Below are 20,241 nucleotides of genomic sequence, written 5' to 3'. Positions count from 1 at the left end.
TCACTGCTCTACAGCAAATAAGGCAATTGCTCAAGGTTCGTTCATTATACTGGGTGTTTTCTGAAATGCGCGTCACGGACCACAGATTCGATCAAAAATAAATGTGTTAACTGTGCATACGGAACTATCTAATAGAGCATTGTTTGGTGTTCTCACTTGAAGAACACCGTGCACTTTAATGCCTGCAACACGAGGTTTTGCCCACCAGATTTGTTGAAAACACATTTCCCTTCCTTATCCGATACGTGCAACACACCAGGCCATCTTAAAAACAAAAATATTACAACGGGAAGTTGTTTGAAGACGCAGTTTAAAAATAAAAAGATTTATTCCCATGCGGTTCTGTTCCAAATTTTTGTTTGTTTTGTTAAATATAACCTTGCCTGGGAATGATGGCAGTAATCAAGCTAACACTTTGTGAAGACAGAAAACATTCGGGTTCATTTGACGTGGCCCATCAGTGTCAGCAGCTGCACCGGACATGCAATACGTCTTGTACACCTAAATAAAAAGGTAAAATTAACGACTATTTATACAGTAGATGCTCAAGTCACACTTCCATCTGAATTTCAAGTCTCAAATGGACAATCGGACCAAAACTCCTGCACTTAAAAAGGCCACCAGTTTGTACAGATCGTGTAAAAAAAACCGTGTTTTCATTTTTATTGACCCCTACAGTGAATCCTTTTCCACAAATAAAACAATATGTAAATGTTGAGCGTTGCAACTGAATTTTTTTTCTTCCTCCCAAAAGTCGGAAGGAGCTTGCTTGGAAAAGCGGGGTGCCATTAAAAACCCAGTCCTATCTTTTTAAAATCATTTGTGTGTTCGTCACGCCGAGCTCTCTGCAGCTGCCGCGTTGGGTGGATCAGGAGTGGTGGCTGGAGCCGTCTTTTCGCCGTCACCCTCTGGCTTGCACAGCGGAGGAGGACTGGGACCAGCCCTCTCATCAATGTCCGACGTCATGGCCACCGCATTAGCAGCGTTGGCAGGCGGCTGCTCCTGCACTCTATCTTGAGTCTTCTCTTGAGCCTGCTCCTGCTGCTTCTCTTGGGTATTCTCTTGCTGCTGCTGCTGTTGCTGCTGTTGCTGCTGTGGCTCTGGCTGCTGCTGCTGCTTTGGGGGCTGTTGCTCTTGTGGCATTGGCTGTGGTGTTGGCTCCGGGATAGGCAGCGATGCGGGCTCCTCCTTTCCCAGCACCGACTCCAAGCGAATGGCCGACTCCTGTTGGGGGACAGCAGGCGACTCTTGTGCGTCCCCGTTGGGCTGCAGCCGTCGTTCAGGGCTGCTGCTGGCAGTGGCGGCGACGATGGCGTCAGAGGGAGCCCGTGCCGCCTCCTCCTGGGGCGGCTCGGGATATGGGAGCATCCTCGGCCCGCGACGATCACGCTCTCTGGACCTGTCGCGCTCACGCGACCGCGACCTCTCCCGGTCGCGGTCGCGGCGAAATCCCGGCTCTCGGTCGCGGCTGAAATCGTCGCGGCTGCGCCCTCGCTGCTCCCACGGCCTCTCCCCGCCGCGCTCAAAACTGCCGCGGCGCTCGCGATCAAATCCGCCGCCTCTCCTCTCACGATCGAAGCCCCTGCCGCCCCACTCACGCCTCTCCTCGTCCCGCCCGCCAAAGCGGAAATTCCTCCCGCCGCCGCCGCCGCCGCCGCCGCCACCGCCGCCGAACCTTTCTGCGCGATCCTCATCAGAAACGTGTCTGCCCCTGTTCCCTCCGCCTCCCCGGAACCTGTGCCCAAAGCCCTGCTCCCGCTCATCACGGTCGCCCCGCCTCCCGTCACTACCCCGCTCTTCCTCCCTGGTGGACTCTGCAGCATGCATGAAGCGGTAGTCTCGGTCGCCCTCCTGCCCGCCCGACGACTCCTTCGAGAAACTTTCACTGGCGACGCTAGCCGCCGCCGCCCCACCACCACCACCACCACCCGTCCCTGTGCTCGAGGCGGCCGCGAAGCGCCGCTCAGGCGCAGGCAGCATCCTCGCTGGGGCCTCCTCCCCGTCCGCTCCCTCAGGAGGGAATGGGAACAGCGGTCTGGGCCCCAACAGCGACGGAAGACCCATGAGGGTGTGCGGACCACCCGGGAGGTTAGGACGTGCTAACAAAGCGGGCCGCAGCATGGCGGCCGGGAAACGCTGCATCAGAGGAATGGGCAGGATGCCCGGCCGGATGGCTTGCGGGAAAACTCCAGGCGGCAGTCGCTGCCCGGGAAGACCCAGGCCCAAGATGACGTTCTGTTGGCCCGGCGGGCCCAGCATGCGGGGCAGCATGTGCGGCAGCTGAGGCTGTTGCTGCTGTTGCTGCTGTTGCTGCGGTGGCGGAGGTGGCAGCATTGGCGCAGAGTCTTCGTCAGCGGTGGGCATAATGCCTGCACGTCCTGCCAGCATAGCCACGGCTGCTGCCGCCTCTTTGCTCAGCGTCCCCGCCTGCGGTCCGGGTGTCAGCATGCGCGGCATGCCGCCCCGCTGCTGCTGCCCATCCGACGAGGCCTCCCGGTCGCTATGGCTCTCCTGGCTGGCCGGCTTGATGGCTCCGGGCCCACCAGGGGTGTTCATACCAGGAAGACCCATCATGGGGACGCCCTGCATCATGTGTGCCGCTGTGAGATGGAAACAGAGAGACAGGGTGGTGAGTGAGGACCGTGCATAAGGGTGCACTCTTTCACGCTGCAGAGGAACCGACTCAACCTGGATCTCCCAAAGATCAAAAACATAATCTACTGCCGAGCACTGTTCCTGTATATAGCAATTATTTATGCATTAAACTGTGCAGTCTCAGAAGGTGTTCCATATGACGAAAAATCAAGAATTCCACAACAATGCCAGAGGGGGTAACCATCCAAAACGTTTGTATGGATGCACAACTTCTTTCACAATGTATTTATAGCAAACCGTGCTCATCTGAGGTGCGGAGAAAAGACATTGGAAATTCGCAGCAAGCACTCTGAAATTCGATGTAAATTATCAAAAAAAAGTTGCACACCTAGGGGCATGAGACAGCCTGGAGGTGGTCAAAGCCGAGCGAGAGGACGCAGAGGAGAGAAATGGTAACCGTCAGGAAATGGAGCTAATTGCAAAAATACAAGATTAGCACTAGCCCAACCTTGTTTTCAAGTTCACAAGCCAGCACAACAAATACCATTTGTTTAAGTACAAGAAATGTAATCGAAATGGGGACCGACACAGATATCGTGAATTCGAAACCATAGATTCCTGGATCTCTCTGTTCTACAGAATGGGATTAGTGGCAATTCCACAATGGCCAATGAAGGACACGCGTTTGGCAATTTCCGACATAAAAGACTGTCGATAATACAATTTTAATTATCCCACAATCGCCTTCCGTTCCAATTGCAATGCGATTGTAGGCAATGGATCATGGGAATCGCACAGATGAATACATGTGGCCAAGAATCCAAACATGCAAATCTGAAATGCCTAGGACTCATTCAGATTTTTTAATTAGCCAGTGTGGTTGAGTTGATGTTCCATATTATGTGCAAACTGTGCAATGAAGAAATATTTTGTTTAACTGATTAACCAATTTCTCTGAATTTTCAGACAGAGATGGCCAGGAGATAGCAAGGACAGCAATGTATTTAATCTACCTGTAAGAGCTTTGAATGTCATTCATTTTGTGTATGTGAACTCTGGGTACTTCCAATTTCCTCCCAAATGCTATTCATTAATATAACTAGCCAAACATCTCAGCGAGGCTTTACTGGATGCAATCTCATTGCAAGTATTGCCTCTTGAGGATGAGAATTGTGCCAGGCATTGACTCTACTGAGCCACAGTTGAAACCTATCGATGACACTTCACACCCGGAGATCGGTGTGGCGCAGGCCGTTGTTTGTGTTTGTTATTTCCTTGGACTCAATGATGTTGGGACCTCTCGTGGCCCCAGCGTCCCCTATGCATTTTTTGCAGCAGAGTTGTCTTTTACAGTGCATGTCCCCATTTCCAATGACGTTTAAAAAGCAGGACAAATAGCTCAACTACTTGAAATAAATTGTCTTATATTTTGTATTGAATATAACAGTGGCCGTGCACAGGTTAAACGCACACGACACAATGAACCTCGGCGACAGGGTCAATTTTCCGACCATGGCAGACATCGGTGGCGAGTGATATCTGAACCTGCCCTGCCCCCCCCCCATGACTTCCACTCCCACTGACCGCACCAGTGTTGTGCAGTGTGGTCAAACAACCCCCGTGACTGACACAGCACAAGAAGACCATCCTCCAGCACCGGATTGACAAAATGCTGTGAAATCATTTGTTTTCATTTAGTTTTGCAGTTTGCCCTGAGATGCAGTCGTATTTACGAGACTGAACATCAGGCCCTCTCTCTCTGCTCACCCTGTGCGGCCACCACCTGCGCCAACTGCGCCACCCAGTCTGGCGGCCCCCGTGGAGGGAGCCCCACCGTGCCCAGAGGCCGAGGCTCCGATGGCCGGATGCCAGTGAACACGGGGTTGTCGGGCATGCCGCTAGACGGCCCTGAGCCCGAGGAGGCCCCGGGTCCTCGGTGAGAGTCTTTGGAGACGTCTGCAGCGATCGATGGCGGCACAAGCTGGTGCGCTGCTGCAGCGCAGATGCAAACACAATTACTATTGTTGCCGCTTTAATCTGCGCCATACTTAAACGTTCATGTTTATGGTGACGATTGCGTGCAAAGGAAGTTGCAGCAAATAAAAAAAAATATTGGCTCGTGTTGTAGAAATATACCAAGCCTGTGTGTGTATCCCATCAGGGATTCACAGTATCAGTTCAAAGCTTCATTATTGAGAAGAAATGCTTAAAAGTTGCACTTTAGGGACAGTATCGTGACAACTCTCGCATAGTTTGAGTCAATACACTGACATCAACAAAGTGCTACAATGGAGTGTATGAGAGCATGCTTTTAAAGTTGTTCAACTGGCGTTGGGGACAGCTGGGGACAGAGAGATTAGGCGAATATCCACAAGGGCTCGGTTTATTTTGGGCTGCGTTTCCCTTTAGCGTTGATGGCGTTACTCACAGGGCTGCACTGGAGGCACTCCAGTCGGAGGCGGCACAGCTCCGGCAGTCAGAAAGCCTGGCACGCATGCAATCATAGCCACAGCACGTTTTAATAACAATAGAAAGCAGCTGACGTGATAGCAGATGTGTAAGGCTCATAATCTCGAACTCGCTTGAGTAAAAATAAGGTTATGCCTTAAGCGGCGGTGTTTAATTAATAGTAAAAAAAAATGCAACCCTACAACGATGACCTTTTTAAATTAACATACGTCTTGAAAATGCGCGGGCGAAAACGTCGAGTCCCGAAGGGCTCCCCCCGACATGAAAAGGTGCAAGCCCGATTCAAAAAGCCACACAGATGTGTGGCCACCGTGAGTTCTTTGACGAGCCCTGTACCTGGAGGAGGAGTGTTCTGGTTGAAGTGAGCCCGCAGGAACGGTGGTGGAGGGATCGCCGGGTTGAAAGGGGGCATTGTGTGCGCGAACGAGGGGGGCGGCTGCACCATCCGCACTGGCGGCATTGACATGCCTTGGCTTACTGGCACCTGCTACACACACACACACACACAAACACCCACACGGTCACACCTCGCCCACAGTCTCACCATGATCACAAACACAATGCAATGTTTAAAGTGTTTAGGGCGGCATGACAGCCCATCTCACAAGTTGCCAAATGTGCACTTTTGCCTGTCCGAGCTTTACCTGTGGGAGCAGAGTAGCCAGAGGTTTGGGCGTCTGCATGGGCTCAGCCTGCGTGGGTGTGGCCGGCTTGAAATCAGGGCTCTTGTCACCGCGGGGCTTCTTGTCACCTTCCTCTTCGGTGACCTTTGGCTTGTCCTCCCAGTCTATACTCGACGCACATGCACGGGAAGACGAAGACCATCGCACCGGTCAATTCCATGGGGGGGGGAGGGGGGAAGTGTTGTGAGCAAACAACCGCCATCATGGCGAAATGTTAACTCCCTTGCCTGGCATACACGAGGTCGTGGGTTCGATCCAGACCCCGATGCCTGTATATTTGGAGTTTGCATTTTCTCCCCATGCTGCTCTGAATTTTTCTCCTGGTCCTCCAGTTTTCCCACCCACATTTACAACCATGTGTTTAAGAGTATTTGGCTGCTATACATTTGCACATAAGCCACTTCATTGAGCTATCACTTGTGGCCAGGTCACTTCTGAAAAAGAGCTCAGTGGGCCTTAGCCAGTAAAATAAAAATTAGTAAAAAGTAAAAGCAGACAAGGCATACTGATGGGGTGGTGGTGAACCCAGTCTGACCGTCTTTGTCTCATTATTGCCAGTGCTGGCACACATCACAAGGACCATTCAATCCAGACCATGCAGGTCCACAAATTGACAGTTAATGATGTTCTAGCCAAAGATTCCGCCTGAACTTTGGTGGCTGGCTCAAGCGAAGCGCAATATAGCCACGAGATTGTAGCATTACCTCCGTAAGCATCTCACATAAAGGTGCCCAGGAGGTTCAAAGGCCTCACAAGTAGGAAACTGGGATCATCATGGAGCTCCTGAGTCTGAATCATGAAAGCTGCCCATGATAAAATTGGGTTCCCATTTGAAATGTAATTCGGAGGAAACAGCTTCGAAAATACCATACAAATCATTAATACCCACAATTGCCAATTTTTACAACAACGGATGAACTCTGTGTCCTTGGGTTGTACCAAGTGTTGTTCGGTATGTCCCATGTTTTGCTCCACTTGTTATTTAGGGACCGATTGGAGCTCGCTGAAATTCTCCCTCAATTAGCTCGTTTCTGGCTGCTACTGCTGCTGCTCAATGTAGGCCAGTCGCCGTGAGCGAAACGTCGGACAGGGACAAACTCCATCAGGCCCCGTGCTCAGAAACTGCGCTCCTTTAGACAAATAGTTACGCTACGAGCGCAATATAATCCTATCCACCGTTATTACTACGGCTACAGCGCTCCTGGATCGGCCCGGGAGCGCCAGATAATGTTGGAAACAGCCGGATAATCGATGATCATCTTCTTGGTTCTTTCGGTAAAGTCACGTAAGAAGGGAAGTAATAAAATAATAAAAATAAAACATAATAAAATAATTCTCACGACGTTTCGGCCACAACACAAGCAGCCGTCCTCAGGTGAAGACCAGGTCTGTCGAGGCGACAGCGTCTAAATGAAACACCACCACGCTTGGAGCGTCTATTTAAGCTGGTTTGGAAGGGGGGGAAAATGCGTCTCGACAAAATAATTTGCATATCAAGAGGAATTTAGCATATTTATGAGAAATGCAGGAATGCGACTAGTGCTACTTGTGAAATGCGTAGGAGGTGGGCAGGGGGTTTTCACCCCCCGTGCTACTTGTGAAATGCGTAAGAGGTGGGCGGGGGGTGGTGTTTCATTTAGACGCTGTCGCCTCGACAGACCTGTTCTTCACCTGAGGACGGCTGCTTGTGTTATGGCCGAAACGTCGTGAGAATTATTTTATTATGTTTTATTTTTATTATTTTATTTCTTCCCTTCTACGTGACTTTACCGAAAGAACCAAGAAGATGAATCCCTGCAGTCACGAAAGCTTTAAATCGAAATTTAATCGATGATCAACTGGATGAAAAGAACCTGTCCACCGACAACGCACCGGGGCACATGGTCTCCCCGTCGATGACGCCTCCGTCTGTGAAGAGGTTCAGGTGCTCCCGTTTGACGCGCTCCCACGGGATGTACGTGACGCCTGTCTCCACGTCCCAGTACTGCTTGTACTCAGACTTCACGCCCTTGTTGGGCGCCCATGCAATCTGCTGAAGTAGAACAGCGACAGTATCCCAGAGGGCATAAATTTGAGTGCGCGACAACAGTTTGGGCACAGGGGTTATTCGGCTGATAAAAAGTTAAAACTTTAGCCAGGGCTTGGCAAGAAAATACAATAGAAGATCAAAGGAACAAAATTGTCCGCGCTTGGTTTATGAATTAAATGAACTGGTTACAATGTTGTGCATTTCAACAGCCCTAATGTTAAAATTATTATCATGGAATTAATAACTAATTTTACAAAGCAGTCAGTAACATTTTAACACGTAGGCTTTCACGACCAATATTATCCATAAGAGGTTTTTGGGTTAGATCGCGTACGGTTTAGTCGCGTAAACAAAACATGACAATTCGTTACTTGCAAAGCACACCAGTATGCTGGAGAGTAAAACCACAATATTTACAATTAGAGTACGACGTTTCGCCAGTAATTACGGTAGCAACATCTACTTCACTAACTATATCCTCATCATATACGATAAATCCATTGCTGAATCAAGGCCTCCCCAACTCTCCAGAAGGGATGATGGCAGTGGTCGAGATTAATGACTGGAGCAAACACTGCAGCCTGCACGGAGATGGAGTCGTGAAATCAGCTTGTGTGCAGGTTCCCACATTTATACATCGCAGGACCAAACTTATATTTCATTCAAATGAGCCCTCAATTTCCCACAATAACAACACGTATTTGGCGAGGCCCAGCGCATATGTAGGATTCACAAAAGTTAAAGCAACATCCACGGTTATCAATTGGTGGCATACCTTGATGGACTTGGAGTTCATCTTGCCCTTGTTGAGCTTCTGTAGGGCACGTACAGCATCTGGCCGTTGGACCATGCACACGTAGGCACAGCCACGCGGAGGAATCATCTGAAAGTGTGACACAGCACACAGGGTCAGCGTCATCCCATTTAGTGTGCCTGTGGCCAACATTTCAGACACACTGCACACACGGAATGCACCATATTCTCCAAATTCAAGAGGTCCCAAAAAGCATCATCGCAAGCATTGCCGTTAAAGAGTCCAGTTCTTCTTTACAATGCACAACAGGAATCTCGTGGTCAACCGTGAACAGTCGCGCCTAAGGCGCGTGATCGGCGAAATTCAGGAAACCCCCGCTATAAGTTGCCGCGTAATATTTATTTCTCGTAAATAGGTTGCCGATCGATTAGGAAACATTTCCTAATAAGCGTAATGTTTCGCAAATGCATTCCTTTAAAAAATGTCGTGAAGAACTTTTCACAATTTTTTCACCAGGAATGTATGCGGTTAAAATTAACTATTTTGCGATGTGATACCGTACAGGACAGGATTACATCCGCCACATGGTGGTTTGGCTTCCGTCCAATGGGTTGTAATTAATTGCTATGGAGAACAGTCTTCAGAAAGATAAACGCATCTCGTAACTCAACCCCGAAGCTGTCCCACCCACACCGGCTGAAAGGCTGGTCTGATAAAAACCAGTGCACGCTTTACTCATCTTGCCACCCCGATTACTAAATGTAATCTCACTCGAAGCCTCTGCCGTGTTATAGCCGAACGCCCAGTGGGGAAAACGGCACGAGCACTCACGTTTATCGACTCAATCTGGCCATACTCCTCAAAGAGGTTGAGGATATCCTGCTGATTTGTTCGCTTGTCGATCTGGCCCAGCCACAGTGTGGTGCTGCAGACTGAACAGGGGATGGGTGGACAACACGAAACATCACATGGACATGAAGCATTAGACAGTAAAAGAAAGTGAGCATAATTACGTTTCTTTGGGTTAGATCGCTTAAGTATAAATGTCGAAACCCACCTCCCGCCACAGCCAGTAAGGTTTGCCACAAACAAAACGTGTCATTTAGTTATTCCTTTAGCCCACCGGTGTGTGGGAGAGTAAATCCACAACATTTACAATTTGAGTATAACGTTTTGTTGGTAATTACATTCAGCGTCATCGGGCGATTTGGCAGAATTGTGAGCAACATCCTTAGTCAGAGTATAATGGCACACGCGCACATTCTGCATTCTAACATTGGATCGCTAGTTATAAGTTAATTTCAAGATGTTCATTTTAATACATATATGTAAGAAATGGCAGCTGAAAATAAAGTACATTAAATGTTGGTTTTCCCAATATGAACAATGAAAGATCAATCCTTAAAAGGAATCATTGGTTATACTCGGCATGTAATGCTTTGATTAAAAAATACATTTTAATGCTGATGCATTCATTTTAAACGCTTGTAAGAAGTAATCATTTACAACTTATGTAAATTGCATATTCTAACTTCAAGTCAAAGCAAAATACGGTTACGTATGTTACTTCTTTCGCACCGTACGTAGCCAACCGCGCTCATTGGGTATGGGATAAAAATAAAAAACGAGGCAAAAACAATGATTGAATCAAACCGCGATGCCGATTCGTGACAAATACTGAAACCTCGCACACACGCACGCACGGAGGGGGCATTGTCACAAGCGCACGCCCCACACAACTTACCGCTGAGCGCGTTGGGTCTCATCGGCGGGAAGCCCTTCTTCTCAGCGCTCCCTCTCGTGCTCCCTCTCCCGCTCGCGCTCGCGTTCCCGCTCCTTCTCCCGCTCGCGCTCACGTTCCCTCTCGTGCCTCTCCCGCTGACAACGAGCGTGACGCGCGCCGGCGCCGGTCGCGTGATCGCTGAGCGCGAACGCCGCCGGTACTTCCGCTTGCGCGAGCCGGACCGTGATCGGGAACGGAAGCGACGCGGGGACCTGCGTGCACACAGGGAGGCACCGTCAACCTTTGAAAATGGAAACACTGAGGTGGACGTTGGTGGAAAAAGAACTTTACAACTCAGTCCGATTCCAGTATAAATAAACATTCTGATGTGTCCACGTGGCTCACAAGCCTTAAGCGCTGAGCTGGCACGGCTGAGGCTTCTGGTTTTGAGTCCCAAGTTTCAACCACCTGTGATTAAACTGGATTCTGAAGTGCATTGGTCATCAATGCCTGGTTCTGCACTCAATCTAACTAATTTCCAGCTATGAGAATTAAAAGTATACTTTATGACTCTCAAGCAACTAACGTTATTCTCTGATTATTCTCTGCAGCAGAGCAAATATAAACAGTGCTTCTCCTTACCGAGTGGCACAGAAGTCACTTTAAGGGACCTCGGAGGTAAACCTGCGATAGCTGCTTCTGTGGGTCCTTCCTCTCACGTGAAAAGTTGCACCGCTCTGCGAACTATCTGAATGGATTCTTTGACTTGATCTTGGTAACAAAATCCAGATAAAATCTGTGAGACGGCCCAGCTCGCTACAATTGCTTCAGGGGGGTGTGTTTTGCCAAAGGCCTAGGAGACTGCAAACCTGCGGATCTGGAGCCGCATGCGTATCTTTAAGGACTGCTTCGTGACGTCATTTATTAAGGGACAATTTTGATATTCATATGCAATTCGGCTCTTAAAATGTAGAGTTATTTGAACGAATCTAAAAAAAGTCTCGTCTTGTTTTTTTTGTTCCTGACCCTTGGCCTAGGCCATCAGAAAAAAACCTTTAACTTGTCCATTGCTGGATGAGGTCACTATTCTCTATTCGGAGTTCAACATAATCCTTAAAAATTCTGTCAATCCAGTTGGCTCTGTCTCCCCTTTGGCGAGTCGCCTGTGCATTGCCCTGCCCTCCTCCTGTGCGCCACCCAGCCCCACCTGCTGGAGCGTGTTGGTGAGCGGGATCGTTGGCCGTGACGATAGTCCATCATGGCCGGATCCTCCTGCTGCTCAATCTCCATGTCCATGTCCATCTCCACCTCGGCACTCTGGTGTGCGATCACGGGAACATAAAAAGCAAAAGGCAAAAACATCAATATTGCAAGACTAAAAAACGAGGTATTTAACAGTAATGAAACTAAACAGTGAAAATGTAACATGAACAGTAGGTGCCAGAGAGTTAGGTACACGTATGAGTAAGCTCTATATTTTTGGTCAGTGACAATCACACAAGATTCGAAAAAGGCAATGCAAACGTGTGGGAGCAAGAGGCGACAAAAAAAATGCAGGTGCAAGTAAGTTGTGTTTTGGAGAAGCTAGCACCACAGGCCTGTGTTAACGTGAGCGTGCTGTGCGAACGAGACCTGCTCTGTGGGCGGAGGGTAATCGGGCTGAGGCACCGGGGGTGGCATGAAGGGCTGCCCGTATTGGCCGAATGGAGGAGGGACGCCCTGGGGAGGCATGAACATCTGCTGGTGGTGTTCCACGCCACCCATCTGTTGGTGCTGTTGATGCTGCTGCTGTTGATGCTGCTGCTGATGTTGCTGCTGCTGTTGCTGCTGCTGGTGCTGCTGTTGATGCTGCTGCTGTTGGTGCTGCTGTTGATGCTGCTGCTGGTGCTGTTGGTGCTGCTGCTGCTGCTGTTGGTGCTGCTGTTGCTGCTGCTGCTTCAGAACACAAAAGCAAGCGAAGACAATAACATAAATGAAGATGACACCTTCACCTATAATAACATGGTGGTTTACCGACAAATTTATATGGTGCTGTTAAACATTTAAATTAGAGGTTCATCACTAGGCCGCAAGAGTACAAGTCACAGTAACTTTTTTTCCACAGCTTAATTCCATATAACCTCAGTAGTTTAAGTTGTATTGCCTTGGGCCATGTACAACTTGCCAAAGATAATGCAATGTCAATACAGATGAAAAATTCTTGACCGACATCAACTAACATCATACCACTCATCTGTATGAACCTGGTTTTGCAGAGAACCAAAAACCAGCCCAATTAATACAAATGGTGAATTAAACTACAATTCAGCCCAAGGACCAACAAGAGGTCTCGAAGAACAAGACAAACAACCAAACTCGTTGATAAGGTAACCTCAGAGCAGCCAGTGAAAAGTCCACAAGATAAAATAAACCAAGACATGTTTATTGCAGCATGTTCAGAATGTGGCTGCTTGGGTGGTAACCAGAATACCTTATTCACATCATACTACACCCACGTTGGCCTCCCTGCACTTCCAATTTCACATAGAATAGTTTAAATCCTATTGTTAACTTAACAAAGCAGTTAACCATCTTGCCCCAGCCTACATCATTGACATGCTGCACACCCCCATGTCCCCTCAAGGTTCCCAAGATCTGGGGATGCAGATCTTCTCTGCAGGTCGAGGCTTCGGTCTATGAGTGACCGAGCTTTTTCCTGTGTAGCCATCAGACTATGGAATGCTCTTCCACAAGATCAGGATATCAAGAGTCTGGAAATTTTAAAAAAGCGTCTTAAACCCGATTTATACGCTTCCGCTTATAAAAATTTTAGTTGACGGAGTAAATGGATTCTTAAAATGTATCTATAATATAAAAAAATTATTCTGAGTGTCTGTTGGTCCATCCTGTACAGCGCTTTGAGATCCTTGATGAAAAGCGCTACATAAATGGAATTATTGTCTAAATTGCCGAGATAAAGCGCAGTTGCGCTGGAATGGTGAATAGGATGGGGTCTGTGCGCCCCTGTGATTGTACACAGAACTGCATTTCTTGAGGTCGGGCGGCCAGACTCACTCGCTGCTGGATCTGCTGCTGGAAGTGCTCCTCCTGCTGCTCCAGGTAACGCTGCCGAAACTCCTCCATGCTGGGGGGAACCGGTGGCTGCTCAGCACGCTCACAATGGTAACCCCTATGAAGGCAGCCACGCAAACATGCGGAAAGACACATCAACCACCTCAAAACACGACAAGGAGTAAAAGATATTTTTTTGTTTTTACCCAAAATGTTTCGAGTCCTTGGGATAAAGACAATTTTTGATCTCCAACTCTCATCGAGAAGTGTTTGAGAACGGCCCATGGTAATTGCTGTTACACGTGTGCAGTAATTTCTACAGGCGCTGAGGCCTTGTTAGCTACATATTCGAAATTCTCTAAAAAGAGTAGTGGTTTGCGAAAAAGGTCAAATAAGGTGTTCCCATATGAAGGGGCCTAGAATACATTTTCAGTCGGCAATAGTAATCTCATCATTGACGCCATGTATATTACTTCACTGGTGAGTGAGGTTACAAGGACCTTATCAGTGCACCTGTAGCCACAATGAAGGCGGTGTGTGGTGGAGTGACTTACGTCGACTGTGGCTCGGGCTTCTCTTCCGTAGCTTCCGGTTCATCATCATAATCAAACCGATCCAACAGTTTCTGTGGGAGAGACGCATTCAACCATGGTTGTTGGAGACATTCTTTTTGAACACGGCACCAAAAATTGCAAAACACAATGACACGCACAAAACTACTCCGCTTCCCCACCATCACTGCGAAGCAACCAGACCCACAAGCACAAATCAAAGCTTTCCCTGAAAGCACAAACATAACCACAGCCACCATCGCGCAAGAGTAACCTTGTTGAAGGAGGAGTCGTGATCAGGCTGCCCTGGTTGGGCACTCTGCTGCTGCTGCTGCTGTTGTTGCTGCTGCTGCTGCTGCTGTTGTTGCTGCTGATGCTGTTGATGCTGCTGATGCTGCTGCAGCGAAGGAGGCTGTGCAGCAGGTGGCTGTGCATTCTGCGATGCATTCTGCTGCACACCGGTCTTGGTGGAGCCGACGGCTGCGGCGGCTGTGAGCTGCGCAGTGAGCGCTTGCACCTGCGCCACCAGGTTGGCGTCCAACGTCGGTGCAAGCGGCAGCTGCTGCTTTTGTTGGAGGCTCTGAAGCAGCTGTGGGGGTAGGAGTACAATCGACAAGTGGAATAGAAACGGCTCAGGTGGAATTCCAAAGTCTATAAAACTAAGATAATTTAATTTTTCCAGGTAAGGCCCATAAGCCCGTATAGGTCTTTTCAGAAGCCACCTGGCCACAAATGATAGTGCAACTAAGTGGCTTATCATGTGGACATTTTTATCGCAGTAAAACTCTAAATGCACAATTCTAAACGTGGGGGGTTAAAACCGGTGGACGCGGAGAAAAATCCACACGACCACGAGGAGAGACACGCAGACTCAAAATATACAAGCGCCACAGTCAGGACCGAACTTATGACCTCCTGTATACCAGGTGAAGTAGTTTACATCTCGCCATTGCGAGGTCCCTTAAGTCTAAACTCGGAAAACGAAAATTAGTCAGTTGCGTGGACAACTATGGGAAGGATGCTCCAAACAAAACATGTTGGAGTAAAGAATCTTCAATGTAGACATCTGTTTACACAAAGGGTTGGACTGTGGTCACCCGAGTCTGACCACGAAACATCCCGCAAACGATTTGCATAAACCATTACAAGCATCTTAGCTGCAACAATCAGGTACTACTAGGGGGGTGTGAATATTTTAAATATGGAACCAATGTTTTTCAAATGTAAGCCATGCTCAGTCACTTTTTCTTTCAAGCAGTTTAAATCAGGCTCGATGCATACATCCCTAGGACGCAACCTTGGTTTAGGGTCAACTGTTGTATAGCACGCCAAAAGGTCCCTCAAAGTTCTATTTTCGCTCTCCGTAAGAGAAGGGGTTCCCCCACGCCTGGTTTACACATTGTGGAGGCCAAGACTGTGGTATTCGTGTCAAGGCCACACCTGCTGGCTCTGCGAGCTCTGCAGGAGCTGTGCGACGGCGGCGATAGCGTCCGCGTTGGGCATCTGCTGCGTGACGCCCCAGTGGTCTGCGGCGGCGGGCGGCGCGGCCTGCTGGGGTGTGGCGGGGGAGTTCGGCGTGGCCGGCGTGATCGCCGCCGCCTGCTGCTGGGCCGAGGGGCCCGAGGAGACAGCCGCGGGGTGTGGGATGCCGGCCGCCATGTCTAGCAGCGGCTGGATGATCTCGCTGCCGAAGACGTTGTTCTTCTGCCACAGGTTGAGCACGCGCACGATCCTGCTCTGCTCTCGTGCGCACCACCAAAATAGGATCCGTCGATGAGGCGGAGGACGCACCAATGCAAAAGGGGCACCGCGAACAAGCATTTTTATAGCAAGACAAATTCGCAACTCCACCCCTAACTACCGACTACGCGATTACATTGATACTCACAAGAGGCACAAACATTCTCCTTGCAAACTGAATAAACAATTGCTCTTATGAGATACCATTGTTTCTCGACACAGCTTTTGACTTGCATCACAAAAGCATTGATGCTTGAATTAGCAGTTGGATCTCTTAGCACATGTAACCTCCATGAAAAGACACATCACTTCACAAAGTGAGCTAGCCATAAAAACTTTTAAAGTTGATCAGTTCTTAAAGGAAGGTTCTGCAAGTTCCGGTACTGATTCCAGTCATACCTTGTCATCAGATGGACACCGGTAAAGGTTCTGGAAGGTGTTGGTGAGATTCTTGGCGAAGCGTGGAGCGAACACGTCACGCTCCATGCCGAACTGGTGGCGGGACTGCCGAACTATTGAGTCTATTACGTACAGGCCCGGGACCTTGTACTCCGGTTTGCACTGTGGTAAAACAAGAGGGAAATTATGAAGACATCGTCTCAAGAACCAGCACAGTATAAATTATACATCACACCTGTATGAAGTAGTGTATACATCACTTCATTTAACCGTTCACTTACCTTCTGTATAAACTTTTCCACACTCTGCACAACGTGCTTGTAAAGCTGGACAAAAAAAACCAAAATATTCAGGTTATATCACGGACTTCTGTCGCACTCACAAGCACAATAGAAAACGTGCAATTAAATTAAAGGGAACGGCATTCAACTAAAAACGCAACTTAGAATGTTCGCAAGTGCAGATGCCACTACACAACTGGGTAGCTTCATATTGACAGGGTGACAGTCAATAAACTTACTCTTATTAAGTCTACAAATAGCTATAGAATTCCACCTCTAGCAGGCCAAGTCAAACATCTACACTGCATTATTACTTTTCAGCGCGACTCATACATGAACGTGTGAATGTGGAGGATGTCACTGCAGTAGTACTACTGAATAGGTTGTTGTGGTTGTGCTGTATATCTCTCCGATGTTTTGATTGTAGTGTACTTTGTTGTTTTGTGTGCAGTCTGATGCTTCTTTCTATGTGCTGCATGTGTTGGGAGCTTCCTCAGAAGTTCAGTGCCTGAAGAAGCTCTAATTACATCGAGCGAAACGTCAGACATCATGCAAAGCGTGGTGCAACCCAGAAATACATCGGATAGTTGTCACCGCTGTAGATCGGAGGTTGGGCTTACCTTGATGGCTTTGATGGCCGACTTGGTGAGCTGTGTCATCTTTGCACGAGAGATGGGAGGCTTTGACTCGTATAACGAGGTCAGCTGAGGCAACAAAAAATGTACATTGTTAAGTATGAACATAAAATCAAAAGAACTTTCATGTGCAAACATAAAATAAAAGTCATGTCCATCAGCCTGTGTGCTTTCTAGAGACAACCACTACATTACGGTCCATGCATTTGTATGTGGTGACGTACAGCACACAAACGCCAGTTTTATATCGTCAAACAGCACAGCACATACTCTCGAGGTTTAAAAACATCAGCCCTCGTCTATCCAACGATGAAGACCTCCCCACGCCAACACAATCCTTCAATCCTGCAATGCCACCATTCATCTCACTGTTGCACATGAAGCTATCATCACTCCAATCTCCACCGTGGTTATCTCTTAGATGCCCCTTCTCTCCTCAGTCTTCCTTCAAGCCACGTGTTCTATACAAGATGTGCAACGTCTGAGCCAGCTCCAACAACTGAATTCCACGACCCAACTGAAACGGTCGCTCCACAATGCACATTGAAGTCACGAAACCCCTTGGTGCAATATCAGGAGCTCTTCCCATCTTCCATCAGCTCGTTGCTCTATGCTACTGAATCTGGGACCCGTGCTGGAGTACTGACGAGTTTCTGTAGACTCCACTACGCCATCCTCACATCTTAATAAGCCGGTCGACTGGGAAATGCAGCAACGGTAGCCCAGTGTGCAGCTGAAACTGGACAACAATAACCATGTATGGGGAAAGATACGGTTCAGTAGATAGGAATATAAATTGGTTAAGAGTATCTTCCAGTTCAGAAGTATGTTGCACTAAAGTACTTTCATGGGACGCAGTGGTAGAATGCAATGATGTTGAAGAAACGTGTTTTGAGGAGCTGCAATGTGACCCCTCCTGGTCTTAAAAGCCGACATCAATAAGGTCCCATCAATCGTCACCAAAGACAGTCCATGTGACCCCTGAGTGTGGACGTGAACATCAGGAATGAGACCCACGTCCATGCTCTTTGAAGCAGACTATTGATACGAAGTTAGATGACCCCATCTATGTTCAGAACAAAAATGAATGAGTCCTCCATACTCTGGTTAAAAACGTGGTCATTGCCGGCCAGTTCGTGGATATTTAAACCAGGACCTGAACGAGACGCTAAATTTACACTTTAATCAATGGAATTATAAGGCACCAGACAATATAATCCTCGTCCCTGGCCACGCGATCCACATCAGAGATGGAGGAAGTTACCGAGACGTGGTCCTTGACCATCAAGGTAGGCAATGGAGGGCTGGTTTGAAGGCCATGCTCCCTGCATTAATTCCACACAGACCCAGTCCCTGGTCTTCGGATAAGGAAGAGATCCATGTCTCTAGAACCTCTATGGAACGGCACCCGCCCCCGTGATACGCGAATAAAACAAATTACTCGAGACACTTGACTGGCATGGCAGGAAATGCAGTTCATGCGAATGCTGTCGCGAGAGGTCACACGTTTGCTGGCTGTTCGTGACGATCGAGACCACGAATTCTCGTAAATGCCCTCCTCCCAGGCACTTCAATGAAACGAAACTGAATTCTGACCCGAACTCAAGTTCCCAATTTCCCCGCCCATTCTTCTCCCGCCAGACCCCGCTAGAGCCTGATTACCTCCAACTTCTCACCACCACGAAAGGGAGACCCTCCTTCCTAAACCTCCTCGCCTGGAAGATGCTTGTCACACACACACAACCAACCAGACCTGTATGCCCAGATCCCTCACATGGGGAGAGAAAGTCTCATCCACACAACCTGGACATCGATCACCGCGTAGACCCTAGATATCGCCAGCGATACTCCTTCTCTCATACTCTAATCCCAGTCCCCTGGTCCCCTCGTCTGAAACTCATTCCATGACCAGAACTCCTCTCTGCATACCCTCAGGGCTACTCACGTGGGAGAGCTCATTCCGCAGACCACAAACTCACCAATGCCATTTTGCAACTCAAAATACGCACACCGCCTATTCCCCCGTGCCCTTAGCGCCACCACCACGAGAAAACTCCGCACGTGTCGAGACCTCGCAAGGTTGAGAGCGAGAAAGAGAGAGGCCTCCCCCTCATCAACCCCCAGAGAGCGGCCACCACCACCACCACCACCCAGCACGTCGCGACCTCCAGCCCAGCCGAGGCCCAAGGCATAGGGCCTAGCCCAGCCGAGGCCCCAAACCCAGCCAAGCCCCAAGCCCAGCCGAGAGGCCCCAAGCCCAGCCCAGCAACCCAGCCCAGCCGAGGCACCCAGCCCAACCCCCAGCCCAGCCGAGGCCCAAGGCACAGGGCCTAACCACCGCGCACACCTCTTTGTTGAAGTATTTGACGGCCTCCATGGCGCCCACGCTCACCACCACCACCACCACTGCCGGGCGCTCGGGGAAAATAAAATAAAACCCCCTTCCCGTGGGCGAAACCGACTGAGCTCGCGGGTGTAGGTGGGCGGGAGGAGGCCGCAGGCTGCAGGGACAGTGAGGAGGAGGAGGGGTGGTGGGTGGTGGGGGGTGCGGAGCTGCGGGGCGAGCGGAGCTCGAGGCCCGACCGCGCCGACAGCGAGGCGCCCCACAATATGGCGGCCAGGGGGGGGAGGCCCGTTTAGATTTCCCAGCGCGCATAAGCGCCCCGCCGAGCCCCGTGATTGGCTTAGCGGTGGTCACGCTGTGTAGGGTGGGGGGTGGGGGGGGGAGCTATTGGCCAATGGGAAGGGGAGGCGTGGGCTGTGACGTAGGAAGTGGGGAGGGGGGGGCCCGGGTGTGAAGCGCGCGCACGTGAGAGGGTTGGGGGCGGAGGGTGGGGGCGGTGGGGGGGGGAGCTCGTGACCACGTGACGGCGGAGAAGACCAACGGGCGCGCGCGTGCGCAGTGGGAAATGTGGACAGCGCCGGACGCGCGCTCCTATTGGACGAGCGAGCGGCACTTGACGGTTTGAACGCTGCGGGGGGCGGGGCGAACGCGCGAATCGATTCGTTTGTGAATCGATTCGTTTGCGAGTCGATGCATCGATTACCGAGTCGGTATGATGGAGCGGCACTTGACGGTTTGAACGCTGGGGGGCGGGGCGAACGCGCGAATCGATTCGTTTGCGAGTCGATTCCTTTGCGAGTCGATGCATCGATTACCGAGTCGATACGATGGAACCAGTGCCATTGAAATCAGGGGAGGGGGGTTGCAATGGGTTGTTTTCTAGATTCATCGAATCATAAGATTAATGTTTACTGGAGGAATGCGAAGAGCTCTAAAGCCAATTTTTTTTTCCACAGATGACCAGTAGGGGCACGGAGTCACAACGTT

At 49.5% G+C, this 20,241-nt stretch overlaps 1 protein-coding gene across 1 annotated transcript; it reads right to left on the bottom strand.

Moving 5' to 3' along the window:
- Window positions 1–377: 377 nt before the first annotated feature.
- Window positions 378–19,505, bottom strand: LOC133352000 (SR-related and CTD-associated factor 4-like). The gene is given in 21 exon segments (XM_061567678.1): window positions 378–2,600; window positions 5,024–5,080; window positions 5,401–5,548; window positions 5,709–5,851; window positions 7,620–7,779; window positions 8,552–8,659; window positions 9,362–9,462; window positions 10,275–10,317; window positions 10,319–10,408; window positions 10,410–10,451; window positions 10,453–10,525; window positions 11,461–11,570; window positions 11,886–12,185; window positions 13,308–13,422; window positions 13,859–13,929; window positions 14,130–14,444; window positions 15,296–15,592; window positions 15,995–16,156; window positions 16,276–16,320; window positions 16,896–16,979; window positions 19,258–19,505. Coding segments are annotated over 21 exon segments (4,263 nt in total). The 5' UTR covers window positions 19,288–19,505; the 3' UTR covers window positions 378–831.
- Between the last annotated feature and the right edge of the window lie 736 nt (window positions 19,506–20,241).

This window comes from Lethenteron reissneri, chromosome 5 (genome assembly GCF_015708825.2).
Source record: "Lethenteron reissneri isolate LAM-NWPU_2019-01 chromosome 5, ASM1570882v1, whole genome shotgun sequence".
Taxonomy (NCBI): domain Eukaryota; kingdom Metazoa; phylum Chordata; class Hyperoartia; order Petromyzontiformes; family Petromyzontidae; genus Lethenteron; species Lethenteron reissneri.
This window is presented reverse-complemented; position numbering and strand designations above follow the sequence as displayed.